General features: G+C 37.8%; 2 protein-coding genes across 2 annotated transcripts; one reads left to right on the top strand and one right to left on the bottom strand.

Moving 5' to 3' along the window:
* Window positions 1-270: 270 nt before the first annotated feature.
* On the bottom strand, window positions 271-18,818 carry LOC121415996 (neuronal acetylcholine receptor subunit alpha-10-like). Its single transcript, XM_041609424.1, has 7 exons — window positions 18,221-18,818; window positions 10,760-10,836; window positions 9,270-9,418; window positions 5,915-5,959; window positions 4,404-4,513; window positions 3,634-4,172; window positions 271-2,550 (listed from the first exon to the last, which is right to left on the bottom strand). Exons 2-7 carry the CDS (start codon window positions 10,824-10,826, stop codon window positions 2,030-2,032), a joined length of 1,431 nt encoding a protein of 476 aa, XP_041465358.1. The 5' UTR covers window positions 10,827-10,836; window positions 18,221-18,818; the 3' UTR covers window positions 271-2,029.
* LOC121415994 lies at window positions 12,297-17,782 on the top strand. Its single transcript, XM_041609423.1, has 2 exons — window positions 12,297-12,683; window positions 14,549-17,782. The coding sequence occupies exon 2, from the start codon at window positions 14,567-14,569 to the stop codon at window positions 16,697-16,699; it is 2,133 nt and encodes a 710-aa protein (XP_041465357.1). The 5' UTR covers window positions 12,297-12,683; window positions 14,549-14,566; the 3' UTR covers window positions 16,700-17,782.
* Window positions 18,819-18,836: the final 18 nt, after the last annotated feature.

Here is an 18,836-nt window from a genome sequence, read left to right as displayed (position 1 = left end):
CCCACACGCATGTGCGCCCTCACATTATTCGCATAACCCTCTGTTCTCACCCTGAAAGTAATAAGGATACATTCTGCTTATCATCTGGGGACTACTGTGTTGCACGAAAGGCTTTTCTATGTGGATTGTACTATAAATTAATACAGAAGAATATCACTTAAGAGAAAGAAAAACAAATTAACCACTCTTATGAATATTTCAAGATTAAAACAGCTAAAAGTTGAATTGGAATACAGAACTGAAAGAAAGCACAAATTACGTCATTGCGTCGGATACGCAAATCGCTCATTATTTTATTCAATAAACAACACTATGTTCAATTTGTTTTAATCTAACATCGTTATCGCCAAAGGTACAGATTTTGAAAACACAGGTAAATGTTGATACACCAAGACTGGATCTAAAATGTCAAAAATTGATCCTATCCACCGATCTCTTGTGTAACATTACATTTTGACCCACGTCCTTCATACACCAAAAAAAGAAGGACAGAAAGAAAGAAAGACAGAAAGAAGGAAAGAAAGAAAGAAAGAAAGAGAGAGAGAGAGAGAATAGGCGCTCGACGTTTGAGAATGGAGAAAGATAAAAATAACACGTTATCTTATGCAGGTCCTGTTGGAAGAATAGCTAACAGGTGAAGTATGTATCCTGGGTTAAGAAGAGTTATTATTTGTATTCAAAGGGAAGGAAGAATCAAATATTTTCTTTTAATTGCCTATTTTCAATACTTTTAAACATTTAACCTCAATAGTCTCAAACTCTCGTTTTTTCACGAAAATATTCATACAATAAACTCTCTTGAATTGTTACAAAAGTTAACAAGCTCATAGTAATAGATTACATGAATTAATAACAAAATAATAAGGAAATTAAAAACGCAGAGTATTATATCTGGGCTTCGTGACAAATGAAGCAGTGATCAAACAATGCAAAACTTGGATTGACCATTCGCAGTCAATGTTACACGTCTACTTTCCTTCAGAGGCTGACCTGAAACCAAACAGAAAGTATGTTTTATATATTGCAATAAATCGCAACCATTTTCATTACGGGGCCCACGTTACTATGATAATATCTATCTTAATTCTGGTATATGTCATATTTACTACACTTTGGCATGGGTACGACGTATTATACTTTCATAAAGCAGTTTATATATTTTCTGTTGGCTTAATTTGACAGTAAATAGCTAAGGTTTGTTAAATTAAAAGCTTGTAGTGTATACATATATGACACAAATGTTTTTTTAATGGTGGTAACGATAACACACTGACTGAATAAAACATGATATTTTTGTATTCTAATCTGCCCCCCCCAAAAAAAATGATTTGCTTATATGATTTATAAAAAAGATATTGAAATACAGTAATCACATTAATGAATAAGCATATACTGTACACACATGTAACTTGATAAATGAAGAAATATTATGCTGCCATACCTATACTGTCTCTTAAAAAGAAATACTTCAGCTTTCCTGATTACAAGAAAGATACAATCAAACTTAAAACAGACATCAAACTGAATGTAGATTTATCATGTTTTATATTATATGGCAAGATTTGAAAGTAATGGTAAGATTGATCATTATAATATTGTCATGATTCATGCGTTTCGACAAAACCTGAATTAAAAGCTATCGTCAACATAACTTGATCACCCAAAAAATTAAAATGGCAGAAGGGCAGATATCAAATTAAAGAGATGGGATACGTACATATAGCATTCCAATGAATGTTGATAAAATTGCAATAATCAACGTTAATAATGAGGAATAATGATAAATCCATAACAAAATAAACATACCATGAAAACAATCAAGTAACATGCAATATATCTTGGAGTAAATGAATTGCACAGTTTTCGTGGTTGGAGTCTTTTCCATCGAATATAATGGATTCTGTTTCTATGTGATTTTTATTGCATCGTAATTTGCGTATGCGTATTTATCTTCATTTTTAATTACCGATTGACTTATCAAGACATCTGGTATGATCAGGGCGAATATCATATCCATGCTCGACCATGTTCATTGAGCTCGTGCAGCAGCGGCGACAATGGTGGCCAGAGTTATGGCCAGACAAAGGATGGCGAAGAAATAGGTGAAAAACCGATCGAGTACGCTGGCGATGTGCATCCACTCCATCGATGTCCTCTTGCTCTCGGCATTCTCGAAGGTGAGTTTGGCGAAGTGGGCCACCCCACGCGAGATCTTCGTCATCAATACCTCGATCGGGTCGCCGTTGGACGTCGACGTCGACGCCTGGAATGGATCACCATTGCCGTCGTCGTCCTCGAAGACGGGATTGAGAACCCCACTGCCTTCGATCTCGCCACGGCGCTTGTGGGATGACTGTTTCGGGTCGTCATCGTCGTCGTCGTCGTAGGGGATGGCCTGAACGCAGAGGAATCGAGCGAGAAGGCCGAGGATGGCCTTGCGGACGAACCTGGGAGCTCGTTGACTGTCCCCTGTGTGGTGGATACTGATGGTGACCACGGCGAAGAACGTGATCAGGCCGACAGCCACGATGATGGCAGCAAAATATTGAGCTGATAATAGGAAATGAGGTGAAGAGAAAAAGAAATTGCAATGCCGTTGATTAAGAATAAATTGAGTCATTCTAAAAATATAATTATTATTTAAAGAATAAGGATACAACTTCTTAAACAGACGGCAACTTGATATCAAAATGAGACGGGAGTAGAAGTAAAGACTAGGATCTCAGGAACCTGCAATGGTTAAGATTATCTCCCCACCTTTTCTTTTGGATTTTATTTGTTTTGGTATTCCAGTTTTCTGCTATAAGAATGTGAACATAAAGATTCCCGATTATAGCATGTATAGCTAACCTACTTGGTGAAAGGGAAAGAGGGATAGCTAATTACCAACTTGCTAGTTGCATATTTACATGCAATGTCCCCCACCCCCCCCCCCCAAAAAAAAATGCAAAACTTTAAAAATTCAGTATCTTGTCTATTATTCATCCGATAAAATTCGTCGTGTTTTGCTTGTTTCATTTTACTATAATCTATTACAAAAATATTTGCAGTACCCCTTTTCATTTTCCTTCATTGCTTGTGCCAAACCCTCCGGAAAATCGTTTACATGTTACGATGCATTTCGATTTATTTGCTTCAGGACTTTCAATCCGAAATTAGAAAAAAAAATCTGTAAAGTATTTTATTATACATGGCAAAAAACGATAGTATTGACCGGTGTGCCTAGATAATTACCAGTCATTTCCTCCGGTTTACATTTGTGGTGTTCCACACCCATGAGTGTTATTTAAACACATTTGGTTGTTACTTGTACACAGTTTGGTTTTACTGCCAAACTTTAGCTGTTTAGGGTGCAATTAGAGCACCTCAAGGTTTAGTTTTCTAGGAACACACATTAGTCTTAGTTTTAACACACCAATGTTGGCAATGTCGTAAGCTACATTATAATCAAAAGCCGCGGGACGGTTTTCAAAGTGGGGAGGGGGCTGACCATGCAAAAAATCACAATCACATGGTCATATTTACGTTTTTGTAAACGGTTTTGGAAAAAAGTGGGGGCTGAAGCCCCCCACTTCCGCGGCCCTGATAATGTAACATTTATGTTGTCTATTTTCATTTCAGTGGATAACTTACAGATGAGCGGCACCACTTCAGAGGTAGGTGGCATGGTCTCGGCTACCAGCAACAAAAACACAGTGAGAGAAAGAAGAATAGTGAGTGTTAATGTAATCCTCTCACAAGCATCAGACGGCAGGACAAAGCCCAGCAACACCAGAGAGGAGATGATCACGCAAGGGATCACCAGGTTGAAGAAGTAGAACATAAACCGCCGCTTGAGGATCACGCTGAAGGTCACCGATGGGTACACACCCGGACAGCACTCTCGCGCCTCCACATGGCGTACCACAGGGAACTCTTTTAGGTCCCATTCACCGTTTGGTTGGTACTGCGTCGCGTCGCCAGATGTGCCGTTGACGATGACATCGATCTCGTCCCTGTTGTAGGTCCAGGAACCAAGTTTCAGGGAACAGTTCTGAGTGTCGAAGGGGAAGTAGAGAGGGTTCATTGGACAGGCGCTCATTAAAATGTAGTTGGTCTTCCATGATACCATCCCATCGTATCTGATCCAGGCATGGGTCCACCGAATGCCGCCGTTCAGCTCATCGTTGGCACTGTCCGATTAATAGAAGCATATAACAATGTGTCAAATCACTCACAATTTGACATGTGAAATTCAGTCTTGACTGTTTCTAGAATGGTCATGAGGACATTAAAGGACAACATGTTCAATATGTAGTTAAAGCTTGAGTTTTTGTTTATTTCTGTGTTTTTGTGTGGTCTGCTTTGTCTTTTTTTGTAAAATGTAGAACTTTCATACTAGGCAAATGTTTTGATTTACTTACTTATTATGAAGAATAATGTCGGGTTTCCAAATATTTTCGATGGGTATCTGGATGTCTGTGATGTTCCAGAACATTGATGGTTCCCAGGTGAGGAAAGCGTCGTGCCATTCCTGGAAAAAAAAACATTAAAAAGCAAATGGCATATTATATCAAATAGCAAATTATAGCAAATTATATATTGGCCAAAAAATTGGGGTCCCAGTCCCATCCATCATTTTCATGATGGACACAACTACCAACACCCTGTAACCATGGTAACATGGGAAGTTACAGATCTGAAATTCATCACTGAGCATGCACGCTCCTTCTGTTCCGGGGACTCGGTAGTCTGCAGGCACAGACCCTCATTGGAACTTTGATCAACAAGCTGTGCCTCCACGCAAAGACTAGCCAAGCAGACTAGAGACTCGGGGATATGCCTTCCCCTACACAAGTGTTTGCTTCTTTTACTTGCACATGATATGCACACCCACTGTCACCATTACTTTTACCTTGATAAGCTGATGATATAGATTTTTGGGTGAAACAAATCAAGATCTGTCATAAAATTAAATTTCATTTTCAAAAGGTCTTAACTATTTTTGTCATGACTCGTTTTGCTCATTCGCAAATACTTTGAAATACCTCCGTTCTATTCCGTAAAATCTTAGACCCAATACGGCACTGTTTTGTTTGGTACATCTTGTACAATCTACTTCATTTTATAGCCTTTAATATCCTTTCCGAAAGTAACCCCTCTCCGTCTCCCCCACCCACCCTTAAATGATTCAATTGTCGGTTTCAACCTGTTGGTGCTGCTTTACCATGTTTACACACAGGAACTAATCTTGGTTTTCTTTCCTGAAACCTCACCATTCCAATCACCCAAGAGAGATCCTTACCCTTTCTCACTATACAAACATACATGATAGCTATTGATACTGTAATCCAAATATTTTCTCCGCCAATGCTTTCCCCCGCTCCACTCAAAACTAAAGAGAAATAGATTTCATTAAACCGGACCCTAACTTAGTTAGCACCGTATTGTACTATGCATGGCAGTGTCGATTTCGGAAAGAGAAATTGTATCGTTTTCCTTTGAGGCTCGCTAGGCGGAAATTCATAAAGATATCATTGTGCTTTGGATGTAAAAATTCAATAAAAATACTATATTGGAAGATTGTACGAGCAAAGCTGGCAACAAGCAGAACCTCATGGCATGGGATCCAGGGGAGTCGAGGGGGAAGCAATCCCACCCCATCCCCTTCAAGCTTTCGAATATGTCTTCAATAAATTCATATTTCATTAATAAAAATATATATTTTTAACCTATTTTTCATATCGGAATGACTTATGACACTATGCAAAGTGAGAAGTAGGAATTAAGATAATGTGTTGCAGAATTGCATCTAGGGGCAAAGGGGTACAAGCCCCTGGTATGTCTCATAGCTGGTGATCAAGAAAAATCAAAGGGGAGAGGGGACAAATGGTTTTTTTTTTTAAAAAAGGGGGAGAAAAGAAATCGTACATACCTGGGTCATATAAGTGTTTGCAGTCATGATCTGGTTCGCCTCGTCCTATATATAAATAAAAGATAAAAGCCAGAAAATTTGATTTTTTTTTCCCAAGCGAATCATTTACGTATTTCTCCCTTAGGATGACCTACACCATCACAGATGATAATGATACGACCCAGGGGGAATCGCTAGGACACCGCGCGATTTCTTAATCAACCCCAGTTCGTGATGCCCTACCTATCAAACCCATTAAAAGACGTCATTTTAAGAAATCGCTAACAACAAAGTGCTCCTCGTTCTAGGTTTCCAAATGGTTATTCCACAAAGGAAGGAGGATACTAGATTAATAGAACGGGGAAACGGGCATAGGTGCTATGAGGGTGAGTCAATCGAATTCACCTATAAAAAATGCCACCTAATACAAGACCGAATAAACAAACATAGAATCAGGTTACACATATTTTTATTTCCCTTGTTTTATTCTGCATTGTCCTTTTTGGAATTGGAAAGATAGATCCCGGGACACGCTTTACAAAGTGGTAGTTTCGAATGAGTTAAGAGCGCATTCGATAATAATTCAATATTAAATAACCTACTTTCACGAACAAATAAAGATTTCTGGTTTGTAGCAAATGTTTGCATAGAAAAACCATGCCCCCACACTATTTAACATTTATTTTAACAATGTTATTGATGATAAATAATATTCTATCAATTTTGGAGCAAGGAGCATTAAATATTTTTCATTTCTGAAGTAGAAACATTCATATTAATGGTTTGAAATAAAGAAGTGTATAGATATAACACGAATTTGCTGTTGCCAAATATATTCTACATAATCGAACACGACAGACATGTTTAATGCACACTTTAGCTGATTTATCAATGGCAACTCTATTTTTGCAACGCCAATATAATTAATCTTGATTTGCAATCGAACGTAAGCTTCTTGCAACACCCGGTTGGCATGATTGGAGTAAGTATGTGTAGGTTAAATCGATGTTTTTTTTTTCAAAACAAACAGCTCTTGTCTGACATCTGTGAGCATATAATATAACTTTATCGAACATTGTTATTATAAAGGTGAAAACAGAAATAAAACCTAATCTTAAGTAATTTTAACTTAAGCCCCATTATATTCATAAATTAATATACAAATAAGAAACTAACTTCGGGATTAGATTGCCATTTGATGGTAAAAATTAATGAAACCCAACAGCGCCATCATATCCAACTACCGAACATGTAATGGGCGTTGTGGCGTGCGTCTGTAATCCAAGCTGTGGGGAAGTTACAAATTGATGCAGAGGGTCGAGATTCGAGCCCTGGTCACGTCTTTCGGATGATGACGTTAAAGGTCGGTCCCAGACGTAAATAATCATATCTGATTGATACACGTCTGACAAAACTCAAATACACACACACACACGCTTGATGATCACTCACTAAATTTATACGCAGCAGCCGCGGGCCAGGGAGGGGGTCTTGGGTGGGTGGGGAGGGGCTACCCCTTCTTGCTTCTGTTCCCCCGCCCCCCTCCACCACACCCTCTTTTCGCTTCACAACTTTTATAAGTAACCATGTGTACAAAAAATATGAAAATGATCTTCAACTTGTAATGTTATGCATGTTCAACACCCCCACACACTGTCAAAGTCGTTCTGCGGCCCCCGTTAGATGTACAAGCGGATTATAGATGGAAATTATAAACTGCCCACATGTGATTTAATTGCATGGATTCTTCCTTGCTTATGCATCAGAGCGATACCCTTCATACTCCTAAGCTTAAATAAGGAGACATCCGTTGCAGACGGCTTATTTCGAAAGGGTGGGTGCTGTCGCGTTAGGGTGCGTCAACGCGAACGCGAAGATTCGTCCAAAGCCCCCCCCCCCCCCCGGTTTGTCCGAAAGGGTGCGTTGGGAGCGCCACGTCGCGTCGCGTTCACTGGAACGCGCCCTTTCGTCCAAAGCCCCCCCCCCCGGTTTGGACGAAAGGGTGTGTTTAATAATAATGAATAAATAAATACAAATATTTATAAGAAAGCTGAACAAACAAAAAAGACGAGTGATATGTGAAATTTGCATTGGAACATAAATCATCATATGGCACAAACATTCTTTTTAAGGTAAAAAAAAAAAACAATGACGGCATGCTGCATGAGGATTTTTCGGTGGAAATGTTTTATGGTGTATACATGTAAAAATTATGACTGATTTCAAGGTTCTTTCAAATAAAAAAAAGTAACTTACCTTCAATTTTATACTTTGCAGGTGTGTATTTATTACAAAGGAAAACATTCGTATACCTGGAGATATTTGGTGTCCCCCAAATTATAAAACTTACGGCAGATGTGTCCTGGAAGGGCAAGGCCAAAATTGATGTCGGGTCAGCATTCACAACGTTTAACTCTTCAGACCCTACCTTACTATATTTTACACTTGAGACCCTGCCTTAGTATATTTTGTGAGATGTATCTGTTGTGTATGTGTGCGTGTTGTGTGTATAATAATAATAATAATAATAATAATATGTGCGTGTTGTTTGTATAATAATAATAATACTTATAATAATAAAAATAATAACAATAATAATACTACTTATGATAATGATAAATATAATAATTTTCACCCCAAAGAGTGAATTTATGGAAATGAATTTGGAATGGAAAATTGGCGCCAAGTGGCTTATTGCAAGGGTGGGTATCTGATTTTATTATCATTATTATTATTATTATTATTATCATTATTATTATTTTTATTATCATCATTATTCTTAGTTGAATTTTTCTTTCTTTTCCTCAAATTGTCAATGCTTTAAATGATTGAAAATCCACTATTTTACCTGCAAATTGGCAATGTTTGACAAAATACCTTATATTCAGCTTTCTTATAAATATTTGTATTTATTTATTCATTATTATTAAACACACCCTTTCGTCCAAATCGGGGGGGGGGGGCTTTGGACGAAAGGGCGCGTTCCAGTGAACGCGACGCGACGTGGCGCTCCCAACGCACCCTTTCGGCCAAACCGGGGGGCTTTGGACGAATCTTCGCGTTCGCGTTGACGCACCCTAACGCGACAGCACCCACCCTTTCGACATAAGCCGTTGCAGACATCGGTATGATGGGGGTGCCATGGAAATGGCGGGGGCAAGACCGTACTGGTGACGATTTTTTTCTTCAATTTATTGAAAAATGCAATTTGAATTTGTATGACTAGGCCTTTTTTTATTACTTTCTTCTTTTTCTGTCTTTCCCCATTTCTTATTTCGTCTCTTAAATGTCAAAGGGGAGGAGGCCCTTCCCCCCCGAGAGCACTGTCCCTGCCAATGAGCATGCTTATTGCTCAGTGGGTGTTAATGACACTCACCATATCTAGGAGGTTGACAATAGCCAAATCAATCTTGACAGTGATGGCGTGCTCTTGGTTGAGGACTGGGCGAGCCACGGTGCTGTATCCATTATCTAGCAGACGAGAGACCAGATGGGCTTCCTCGGGTATCACTTGGCCAAGGACACCTGTGATGAAAATATAGATATAACACTGTATAATATACTCTTAAACAAATTGAATTAAAAAAAGACAGTATTGGGTAAAGGAGATAACTTTACATGCATGTTAGTTGGGTAAAATATTTGGTAAAATACAAGTGTTAAGGGGAAACAAATTTACAAAACAATATTATTATGCAATATTTTACCAAAATAATATTTGATTTGATTTATTTTTTGCATTCATATCAGTATCATAATTTCAAAATACATGTATACTATATACAAAGGTAGTATATGACAAAATAATAGTAGTCGTAGAGTGAAAATTTAACCAAATGTATTATAAATTTTTCAAAATAAGAGGATAATTATAAGGAATACAGGAGACCGCCAAATATACTAGTACCACTGTTCCACTATTTACCCAAATACAAAATAATTATGGTTAACCGCCATTTCGTAAAGCACTAACCCGTAAAAGAAGATCAACAACCCCCAAAAAAGTCATCAAAATTCTATCGGAATTGAGGTGGGCACTCTGCCAACTGCTTCAGCTGTAGCACCCCCCCCCCCACCTCCATCCAACACCGCGATATGCGAGTTATTGTGTCATACATATTACTTTACATTTGCATCTAAGTTAATCATTTCCATGCAGTCCGCATATGGACAGATGTAGATCAATAAAGTGATATCGATCGGAGCTCAACCACTCTTATAATTCGCGTATGGTAGACTGACTGGTCGTTTTGTGTCCGATATTATGCGGTCATGTAAACAGAGGTGTTGGTGTTAAAGGCTACTCGCCCATCTTCATGACCACAGTCACACCAGTGAACTCGACTCCAGATCGATCAAAGGGTTTAAGTTATGACATCGGTTGGTTTAGAGTCGATTTCGTTGGTAGATGTGACTGAATGCATCATAACAGAAAGGATGTTGTAGAGTTGGTGTCGATCGGAAGGGGCGGGGCCGGGGCCTCTTCCGAATTTATTTCTGGTTTTATTTCTCAGATTTGTTTTCATTCCAAGTAAAGAATTCATAATAGAAAATGCAAATATGTTTTATTTTCATTTGATTATAACCATGACAACTGTGATTTATTTCTAAAGTGTTTCCCCTCAAACTCTTACGACATAGTTCTACGACAAGCCATCTTATCCAGCATTCGGCTCTGACTTTTCTTATTGCGATTCAAATTTGTTCCTATCTTATCCATTAATTTCTTTCCCTTTTAGAATCCAGGTACCCCCATCCCCTTGCAAAATTACTTTAACTAAGTTTATTAGTTTGTTTGTTTTTGTTATGATTTTGTTTTTGTTTTGTTTTATTTTTGTTTTTGTTTTTGACACTGTACATACATACCTGGAAGCAGGGAAACGATCAAAATCAGAAATATCGGACGATGCCTCCTCATCGAATTGGACTCCATGGTTTTCCACCTGTAATGGGAGAAAATTTTTAAGTTCAAGCGTTTATTTCTTGTTTGCCAAAAGAACGGTTGAAAGCTACAATGTAATAATATGACAAAAAATAATACACAAGGATTGAGTTATAGATATATACATGTATATAAAGTATATTGCTTGATTACACATGAAGTAGAAAATATTGGAAATGAGGCACTAAAGAGAAGCAGAGTTTGAAAAACTTGAGTACCTCTATAAATTATGATTAAATGCAATTTAATCTTCAAGTCTAGATAAGATTGCTTAAACAAAATAATTGACAATTATAAATTACCTTAAAACAAAAGAAAGCAACAACATCAAATAAAAAAGAGGGCCATGAAAAGAAAAAGAATTGAATTTAAAATAAAGAAAAGAGAGAAGGCATGAAATGAAAGAGAAGACAAAAAGGAGATCGATGTGAAAAGAAAGTTCCATCTGTCTCACATTTAAAACATGTGAAAAAAAGAGACCTTGGTATCATCATGGATTCTACTCATGTAGGCCAAAGTGAGTTCCACTTTGAATTGATTTTCTTCATATTTTATTTTAATTTGAATTGTTCATTATTGAAATATTAAAATAAAAGATTGCTTTGGTTCGACCAGCACACCGACCATCGAGATACACGTATTTAGAGCTAACCCTGAAATATTAACTAGGTATTTATATTATACATATTCGTTGTTTTATTCAGTTATTTTATTTATTCTTTTAGAGAATAAACACTGTCCAGATTTATAAAAAATCCGACACCGAGAATTGTTGATTCTGAATTCCATCCAATTTCTGCTAATATATCGCAAATAAAATGTATCTCCATTAACGATATACTCATCAGGTTCTTGGCAGGCCTACCTTATGACATGATGAAATAAACAGAGGCATAGATAGATATTAAGGGGGCTGTCTTCTAGAGTAATTCCATTGAAATCATTATGTGGAAATAATACACTGATTTATTGCTAATGCATTTAAAAATAGCTGGGGCGTCAATATCCCCCCCCCCCCCACCCAGCAACCGGTGATAACAGAAATTCTGCTTCGTTACCTCTCAAGATATTGTTTTCTTTGATTTAATTGATATTGGAAAAAAATGAAATGCATATTGTTCATTGTGTGTAAATCTGTTATCTTTTATTTATTATGGACAAGACTCGGATCGATGGCCAATTGGCTTGATTGGATTAGGGCCTGCACTCAAACATGTCCGTCCGACGTACTCAGTGCCATTCTCCGTCAGTTGCTAGGCGATGTCTTTTCGACGCGGAGGAGTTGTCGGTGCGATTGTCTTCCGCATCCATGCCTTGTGCGCAAGGGACCTACGGACACAGAGAACTTTTGTTCAAATCGCTCCCAATACAATAAACAACAAGCCTAATTATCGATTCCCCATCGAAGAAATAGATAACCTGACTGCTTTTAAAATATCACTTTTGTACAGGGCTGCGAATAGATGCCTAAATCGATATATTGCTGTTCAAACTTTTTGCCCCTTCCCCATACCTATTCATGTCATTTGTAACGATTTTTATACACCTTATAGATCTGTGTTTGTTACTATATCAGCGAGGGGAGTCCATTTTGGTGTAGGCCACCACCAATGCTTCCGTGGTCATGTGCTAGTATTTCTTCCTTTTAAAAACTACCAAGTCAATATCTAACAGGAGACGAGAAGAAAACAAGACTGTTATAAGACAAAATGGAGAGTGATTGTATCTTGTTAAATTGGCCCATGTCAAAGTGCCAAGAAATTATTCCCTGCATGCTGACTGCATGTCCATTGCTCGTTGCCTGTGTATATTAATGTCATCGATGATTTTGGACTTATCTTAGCCTTGGTAAGTCTGGTATATGGTTTCGTGTGTATTTTTTTTTGTGTGTTTTTTGTGTGTATTTTGGGTTGTTTTTATATCGTTTTTGACACAACAACTGCCTTCTTGGCTTTTAAGGGGAGGTACTTCACCCTGACAAAAAGTTTATTGTAAAAATAGCAGAAAAAAATAATCAAAAATATTGCCAAAGTTTTGAGAAAAATCCATCAAAGAATTAAAAACCTTTAAAATATCAATTACTTGATTTGTGACATCATTTGCGAGCAGCTTTACTGTATATCGTATGTTAAAAAAAAATCAATGACATGTCATTTTCTTAAAATTAAAAAATTAAAAATGTTTTTTACTTTACTTTCAGTATACATGGTATATCAATAGACAAACCGTTTCACACCCGTTCCCAAAAAGAAAACAAAATAGGCCATCACAAACCATTGAAAGAATTAAATTCATGCATTTTATATTACATAACATAATGGGGCAGCTGCTCGTTTATTACGTCACAAATCCAAAAATTAAATTCTTATAACTTTTGTTGCTATTTTTACAACAAAACTTTTCTTCAGGGTGGACTTCCCCTTTAACTGAGAACATCACAGCAAAATTACGTTCTGCAATTGCATAAAAGCATTAACAATGATTCAAGACCCTTTTGTGTCAGTATCCGAGATGGCTTGATGAGTTTTTTTTTCAAATTAGGGGGCACAACTTGAAATATTGGGAATTTTTTATGAACATTTACGAGCGAGCGAAAATTACAACCTTTTTATAATGAAAATCTTAATTTGTGATACATTTATACATAGTATTCAGAAAGTATGCTGTATATCACACTTAAACCCTATTCCTTTTTTTTATACTTTTTCATTCTATTTCTTAATCATATTGAATTAACTGCCCCCAAGACCCCTCCCCTTCCCTATAGGCCAACGGGCCCCTCACTATTTAATAATGATAATATAGGGTATTTATATTGCGCACATATCCACCTTGTTAGGTGCTCAAGGCGCTCCTATATTACCCGGCTAAGCTAGGCGTTCATAGCGCACACAGCTTTTTAAGGAATTACTTCCTACCGGTACCCATTTACCTCACCTGGGTTGAGTGCAGCACACTGTGAATCAGTTTCTTGCTGAAGGAAAAAAAATTCAGGAAATAAAAGTGGAAGAGGGAGGAAAAGAAAAGTGCAGAGGGCGGGCGAAGGAAAAAGGATGTCTATCATGCAATGATACAGTACCCATAATTTCTATCTTCAAAATAAATTGAACTAATTTGGGGGACATCTTAAGCACCCATGTCCCTTGTATAGAATTTCGTATCCTTTATAAGAAGTACTCTTTTAGGTGGCCTTGCATTTTCTTTTTCAGTTATTGTGTCTATCATTGTCACTAAAGACATAATTCATGATTGATAAATTAATAGATTTGGTGTTCATGATAGAAAATAGGCCAAACCCTTAAAATTGTTTTTTTTTGTCTTGCCATTTACATTTTATTTGATATAATCAATCGAGTGAAGGAAAATTTCATGCGCGTTGCCTAGAAAGATAAACTTACATTTGCATTTATAAAATGCATGATTTATCACAATTAAGTCATTTGGAATAAATTGACAAATTAAGATATGTTATTTCTTTTTACATCGCGAGAAATGAAGATGACTTTGTCACTTCCCGCAACCCCCCCCCCCCCCTCCCTCCCCAAGAAACAATTAGGATTATTGTTGTATCTTCCTGAGATTGATATTTTTAATCTGAAAAGTCATAGTTGGGTTAATGGTATTTGATTTTATAAAATCATTCGGTTGAAATCTTATCATTGTTACACCTTAACTGTTTAATTTATAACTGCTCTATTGTTTCTCGTTAACAGGTTACTCCTACTTTCAAGATGACGTACGGAACCAAGAATTACGGCGCCGTAGCGTCAGCCTACGGACCGCTTACTAGAAACATGCCCAAAGTAAAGACAGCAACTGGACAGCAAGAAGGAGACAACCAGTGGAAGCAGAAGCAAAAAGTACTCCATGGATCTCTTCTTGAGTACACGAAGAGGATGGACAAGATCAAACAGGCTCGGATGGCCATTTCAAAGAGCAAGGAACAAGGTCGATTGAGTTCGTTACCACAGCAACGACGGCACTTTAAAATGGTCTTACCCGGTTTGGACCAACTGGAGCATGACGCACTGTCTTTGACCAATAAGTTCATTAGCCAGGCTCAGTTCCAATCAGCATCCAGTGCCGCAGATAAGTTAATTGAACGTTCTAAGGAGACATTGCCATCAGAAGGCGTTAAGTCCAGTATCTTCAGCAACGAGGTACAGGAGCGGTCAAAGGCATCACCGAACTCGTTTAAACAGAACTGGAGAGTTCTGAAGGATGTTAAGGTCAGGAACATACCGGTCCTTAAAACAAAAGATGGTGTTGTCTATTCAACGGTTAGTCGCCCAGCTAAGATCAATCAACCTCAAACAGCAGAGACCTTTGAAGATACAAGGACTACCATCGTGAAACTGGACGAGCAAGGGAATGCCAGTACAAATGTGACCAATGAAAAATTCCGGAAGTATCACCCTGGAATTTTACCAATGCCTGGTATGAAAGGCCCTTACAAGTCCAAGGTTACCCTACATGTTTCGTTGCCCCAGATGGAGAGGGAATTCGAAGGTGAAGCCGACGAGGAAAATGACACCAACTCCTGCTCCATCGACTTACCGAATGATTCGCAATCGTCAAGCCGCGTTCAGACACCGAACCCTACAAAGACTGACACCGGACAGGACATATCAAGTGCTACTCTTCAAAATAAAGAGAAATTCGAAGCTGTTTTGAGCAACGATCCAAAAGATGATGAAAACGGTGCAACACATAACGTAAAAGAGAAGCCGGAAGATGTCGCAAAATCTTTAAAAGGAAGGGACACGCACAATGATCGTCCAAATGAAAAAGACAATTTCAAAAGACATATTAAAAATGAGAATGCTAAAAATATTTCTCCTGTTAAGAAAATATCGGTTTTGCCGCCGACAACGAATTTACCGCGAGAGAATAAGCATGGCGAAAAGAACCATTATCCCTGCGCTGATTGTCCTGTGTGCAAAGCTGAAATGGAAAGTTCTGAATCGAGTTCGTCTATGCTCAAGAAAAAAGACAAGCCATTGCCAAATATCAAGTCGTCATCTGGCCAAGATTCGAGCCGCGAGAAAAATAAAGTTAAAAGAAGCTCTCTACAACAGATAACCTTACCAGGCGGAGTGATGAAATTAGGGAAGGTGACATATCACAGGACGTATAAGATCAATGTCAGACCAGTACCACCGCATATGAAGCAGATGGTAGGTGGTGTCAGCAGTGAGCTGACGTTGCATGATTCCTTTGCAGATGCTGTCAACGGCACCGATGTTCTCAAAGAAGCCGAACGAACTCTCCGCTTTGAAAAGAACCGCAAGGAAAACCAAGAACGGAGGAAGAGATTTACCAATGAGACGAAACCCATGCAACCGTTGTGCAGACACGGTCGTTTCGTGCAGGAGTGTTACACGTGTAGAGCTGTTGAAGAGATCCGTCAAAGACTGAACAGCTCTTACAGCCGTAGCGAACAGCAGTACCAATGGAACCTTCTGTCGAAACACGAACGGCACTTGACGCAGAATGGCAGTAGGCCTATGTCGAATGTGAGACCACCCCTGCGAAAGAACGCTCCATACAGGTTATCCGCAATCTCTAAATCTACAGATACTGTTCATGCTGCAGAAGACAGTAATGCACTCCCTGGTAAACCTGGTGGTAGGGTCATCACTGAAAAGGAAGAAGGACGTGCCAATCCTCAAGGTTTGCTGCCGAAACAAGCAGAGCGCAATATCGACGAGAATTGTGACAATGTATCGAATGAGAATGAAGAATTGGCGAACAAAAAGGTCCGATTCGCAGAGGAAAGAATATATGATCCCATGAGGGGGTCCTACAGACAGAGCAGTAATTCGAACAATGAACAGATGCTTTTACCGCCCCTTAAAAACTGACAAGTTTTATTGTCATTTTGTGTTCGTTCATGGAATAAGGTGTTAACAATATTAATGTATTATACAGTGGCGTAATGAGGAAAAAAGATTGAGGGCCAGATATGGTGTATCGCGTACAATTAATAAAAACTTGCGAGCGAGTGAAGCGATCGAGCAAAAATTTCGACATTTATTACAAAAGTCCAATTTGGAGATATATTTTGACATTATATTCAGAAAATATCATCATATATGTATTTCACCCTTCTCTCTTTCCTTTTCTCAATTTTTTTCTTGGTCATGAAAAACATTTGTGGGCAAGAACCCCCCCCCCCCATCTGTAAGCCACTATAATGGACACCCTGTACTCTATATTATATTTTACGTGCTGTGCAGTTTCGAACGAGCCTCTTATTCATGTTATAATGTAAATATCGTGTTTACTGTACTAAGCAATGCTTTTGTCTTTCAATCATTCTATCAGCTGGGCTGATTCAGGGAAAGATGTTAGTAGTAACATTCTATCAGCTCCTGTAAACCAATCTGGGGGCTCATTGCGCAAAGTAACTACGCGCTTGATCAGTGTCATGCGAGTGAGCAAAACGAGCAAGTACACTTTACAAATACAAAATGCAAAAAATAATGGAAAAGGGCCGAGGAGTGACACCATTTTCTTTTTCATAAAAAACATTGCCTTTCCCCGACGTTTTTAAAGGGTATGTTATCCAAGGAACATGCGAACATAATTCTTCGTTTTCAACCCTAAATTGCATAAGCTCTAATGTCATATGCTCAGTCGTATTGTTCCCTCACGCGCTCCGTAGACTCCCGTGCCTATTTATGATCATGAACACGTTGAACGTAATGATATTCTTGCTATCTTGAAAAAAGAAATTCTAGCCTTGTAACGTAATTGTAAGACATGATTAATAGCAAATATATCTATGTCCCTATATATATTTATTTTTGTTTGCATGCTCATTGTGTTAAGCATGTACCCAATACGTTATGTTTTAAGAAAATATGCAATCAGTGACAATGGCATGTGGTACTAGAAACACCATCAATTTATCAGTCAAGTACTAATAAATCCACCTTCGGGTCATATAATTTTCGTTTTTATTCATTTATATTTTTCTTTGTAAACTTTTTTTTTGGGGGTACAGCATGTATTATAATTGAACGAATTTATCGAGAGACTGTTTGTAGTTGAAAGACAGACTTGGTTTGAGTTCAAAGAAAATATGAAATAGGAAAACACTGCAACAGACCTGTAAACAAATACATTGAAATTTAATGAAAATCTGTTCTAATAATTAAAAAAAAATGATGATAATTTTTCAATTAAAAAAAGTTCACTGCGTTCTAAAATAAATTTGGTTTACTCCATTTGCTCCAAAAGATTTTGCAAGGAATATATTTTGTTACGAAAAGTCATTCAGTAGTACATGGGATTAACTTGTCACAGGTCGACATTTTATCGAAGCGAAATATGAATTAAAACAAAAAGTGTAAAGAAACAACCCAGAAAGTGGTACTTACCTTATATAAACTATACGAATAATATGTAGTAATAAAAGAGAAGAAATCTCTTGAAATCAAGTTTCCACTAGATGAAACAGATAAAATCAAAATAGATATTTCCAGTTAAAATAAATGGATCCAACCTTCTCACCGATGACAAAAATCAAAATTCATGAAATATTGTTTTGACCGCACCCCGAATCGACTAATGAATATAGGACTCAATAGAACTGATTACCTATCTGTGTGTAATACTCAGAAAGAGAGAAGGGGAGGGAGGGAGAGGGAGAGAGATCATAGCTAGCGACATACAATAATTAAGCTAAAAGCTAAGTAGATACAACACTACCACCAACTGGAATGTGGGCTTGCGTATAGATTAAAGCAATTTGAAAATCGATATATTCTTCTAGCCCACCATCTGTTTTAAACGTAATCAATTGATATTCCCTAACCAGTGAAGATCTTTATTTTCATTTCGACACATTAATTAACTTTCGTTTCGTGCTAGATGATATGAATATTTAGGCTATATCTCACAGCACAACTGATCTAAATATCAATACCCAAAGTCCCAACTGTAAAAGGTTGTCCCGCTCCCGGTCCCACCCCTTTCTCCCTCTCTCTCGCCCCA

This window comes from Lytechinus variegatus, chromosome 5, assembly GCF_018143015.1.
Source record: "Lytechinus variegatus isolate NC3 chromosome 5, Lvar_3.0, whole genome shotgun sequence".
Lineage (NCBI taxonomy): Eukaryota > Metazoa > Echinodermata > Echinoidea > Temnopleuroida > Toxopneustidae > Lytechinus > Lytechinus variegatus.
Note: the sequence above shows the minus strand (reverse complement) of the source record. Positions and strands in the feature narration are given on the sequence as shown.

Coding starts and splice junctions, on each gene's coding strand:
- LOC121415996 (XM_041609424.1), bottom strand. CDS start 10,826: ATGGAGTCCAATTCGATGAGGAGGCATCGTCCGATATTTCTGATTTTG. Junction 4,514..5,914: donor CAAACACTTATATGACCCAG/GTATGTACGATT, acceptor TTTTTTTTCCAG/GAATGGCACGACGCTTTCCT. Junction 4,173..4,403: donor GACATTATTCTTCATAATAA/GTAAGTAAATCA, acceptor TTAATCGGACAG/TGCCAACGATGAGCTGAACG.
- LOC121415994 (XM_041609423.1), top strand. CDS start 14,567: ATGACGTACGGAACCAAGAATTACGGCGCCGTAGCGTCAGCCTACGGA.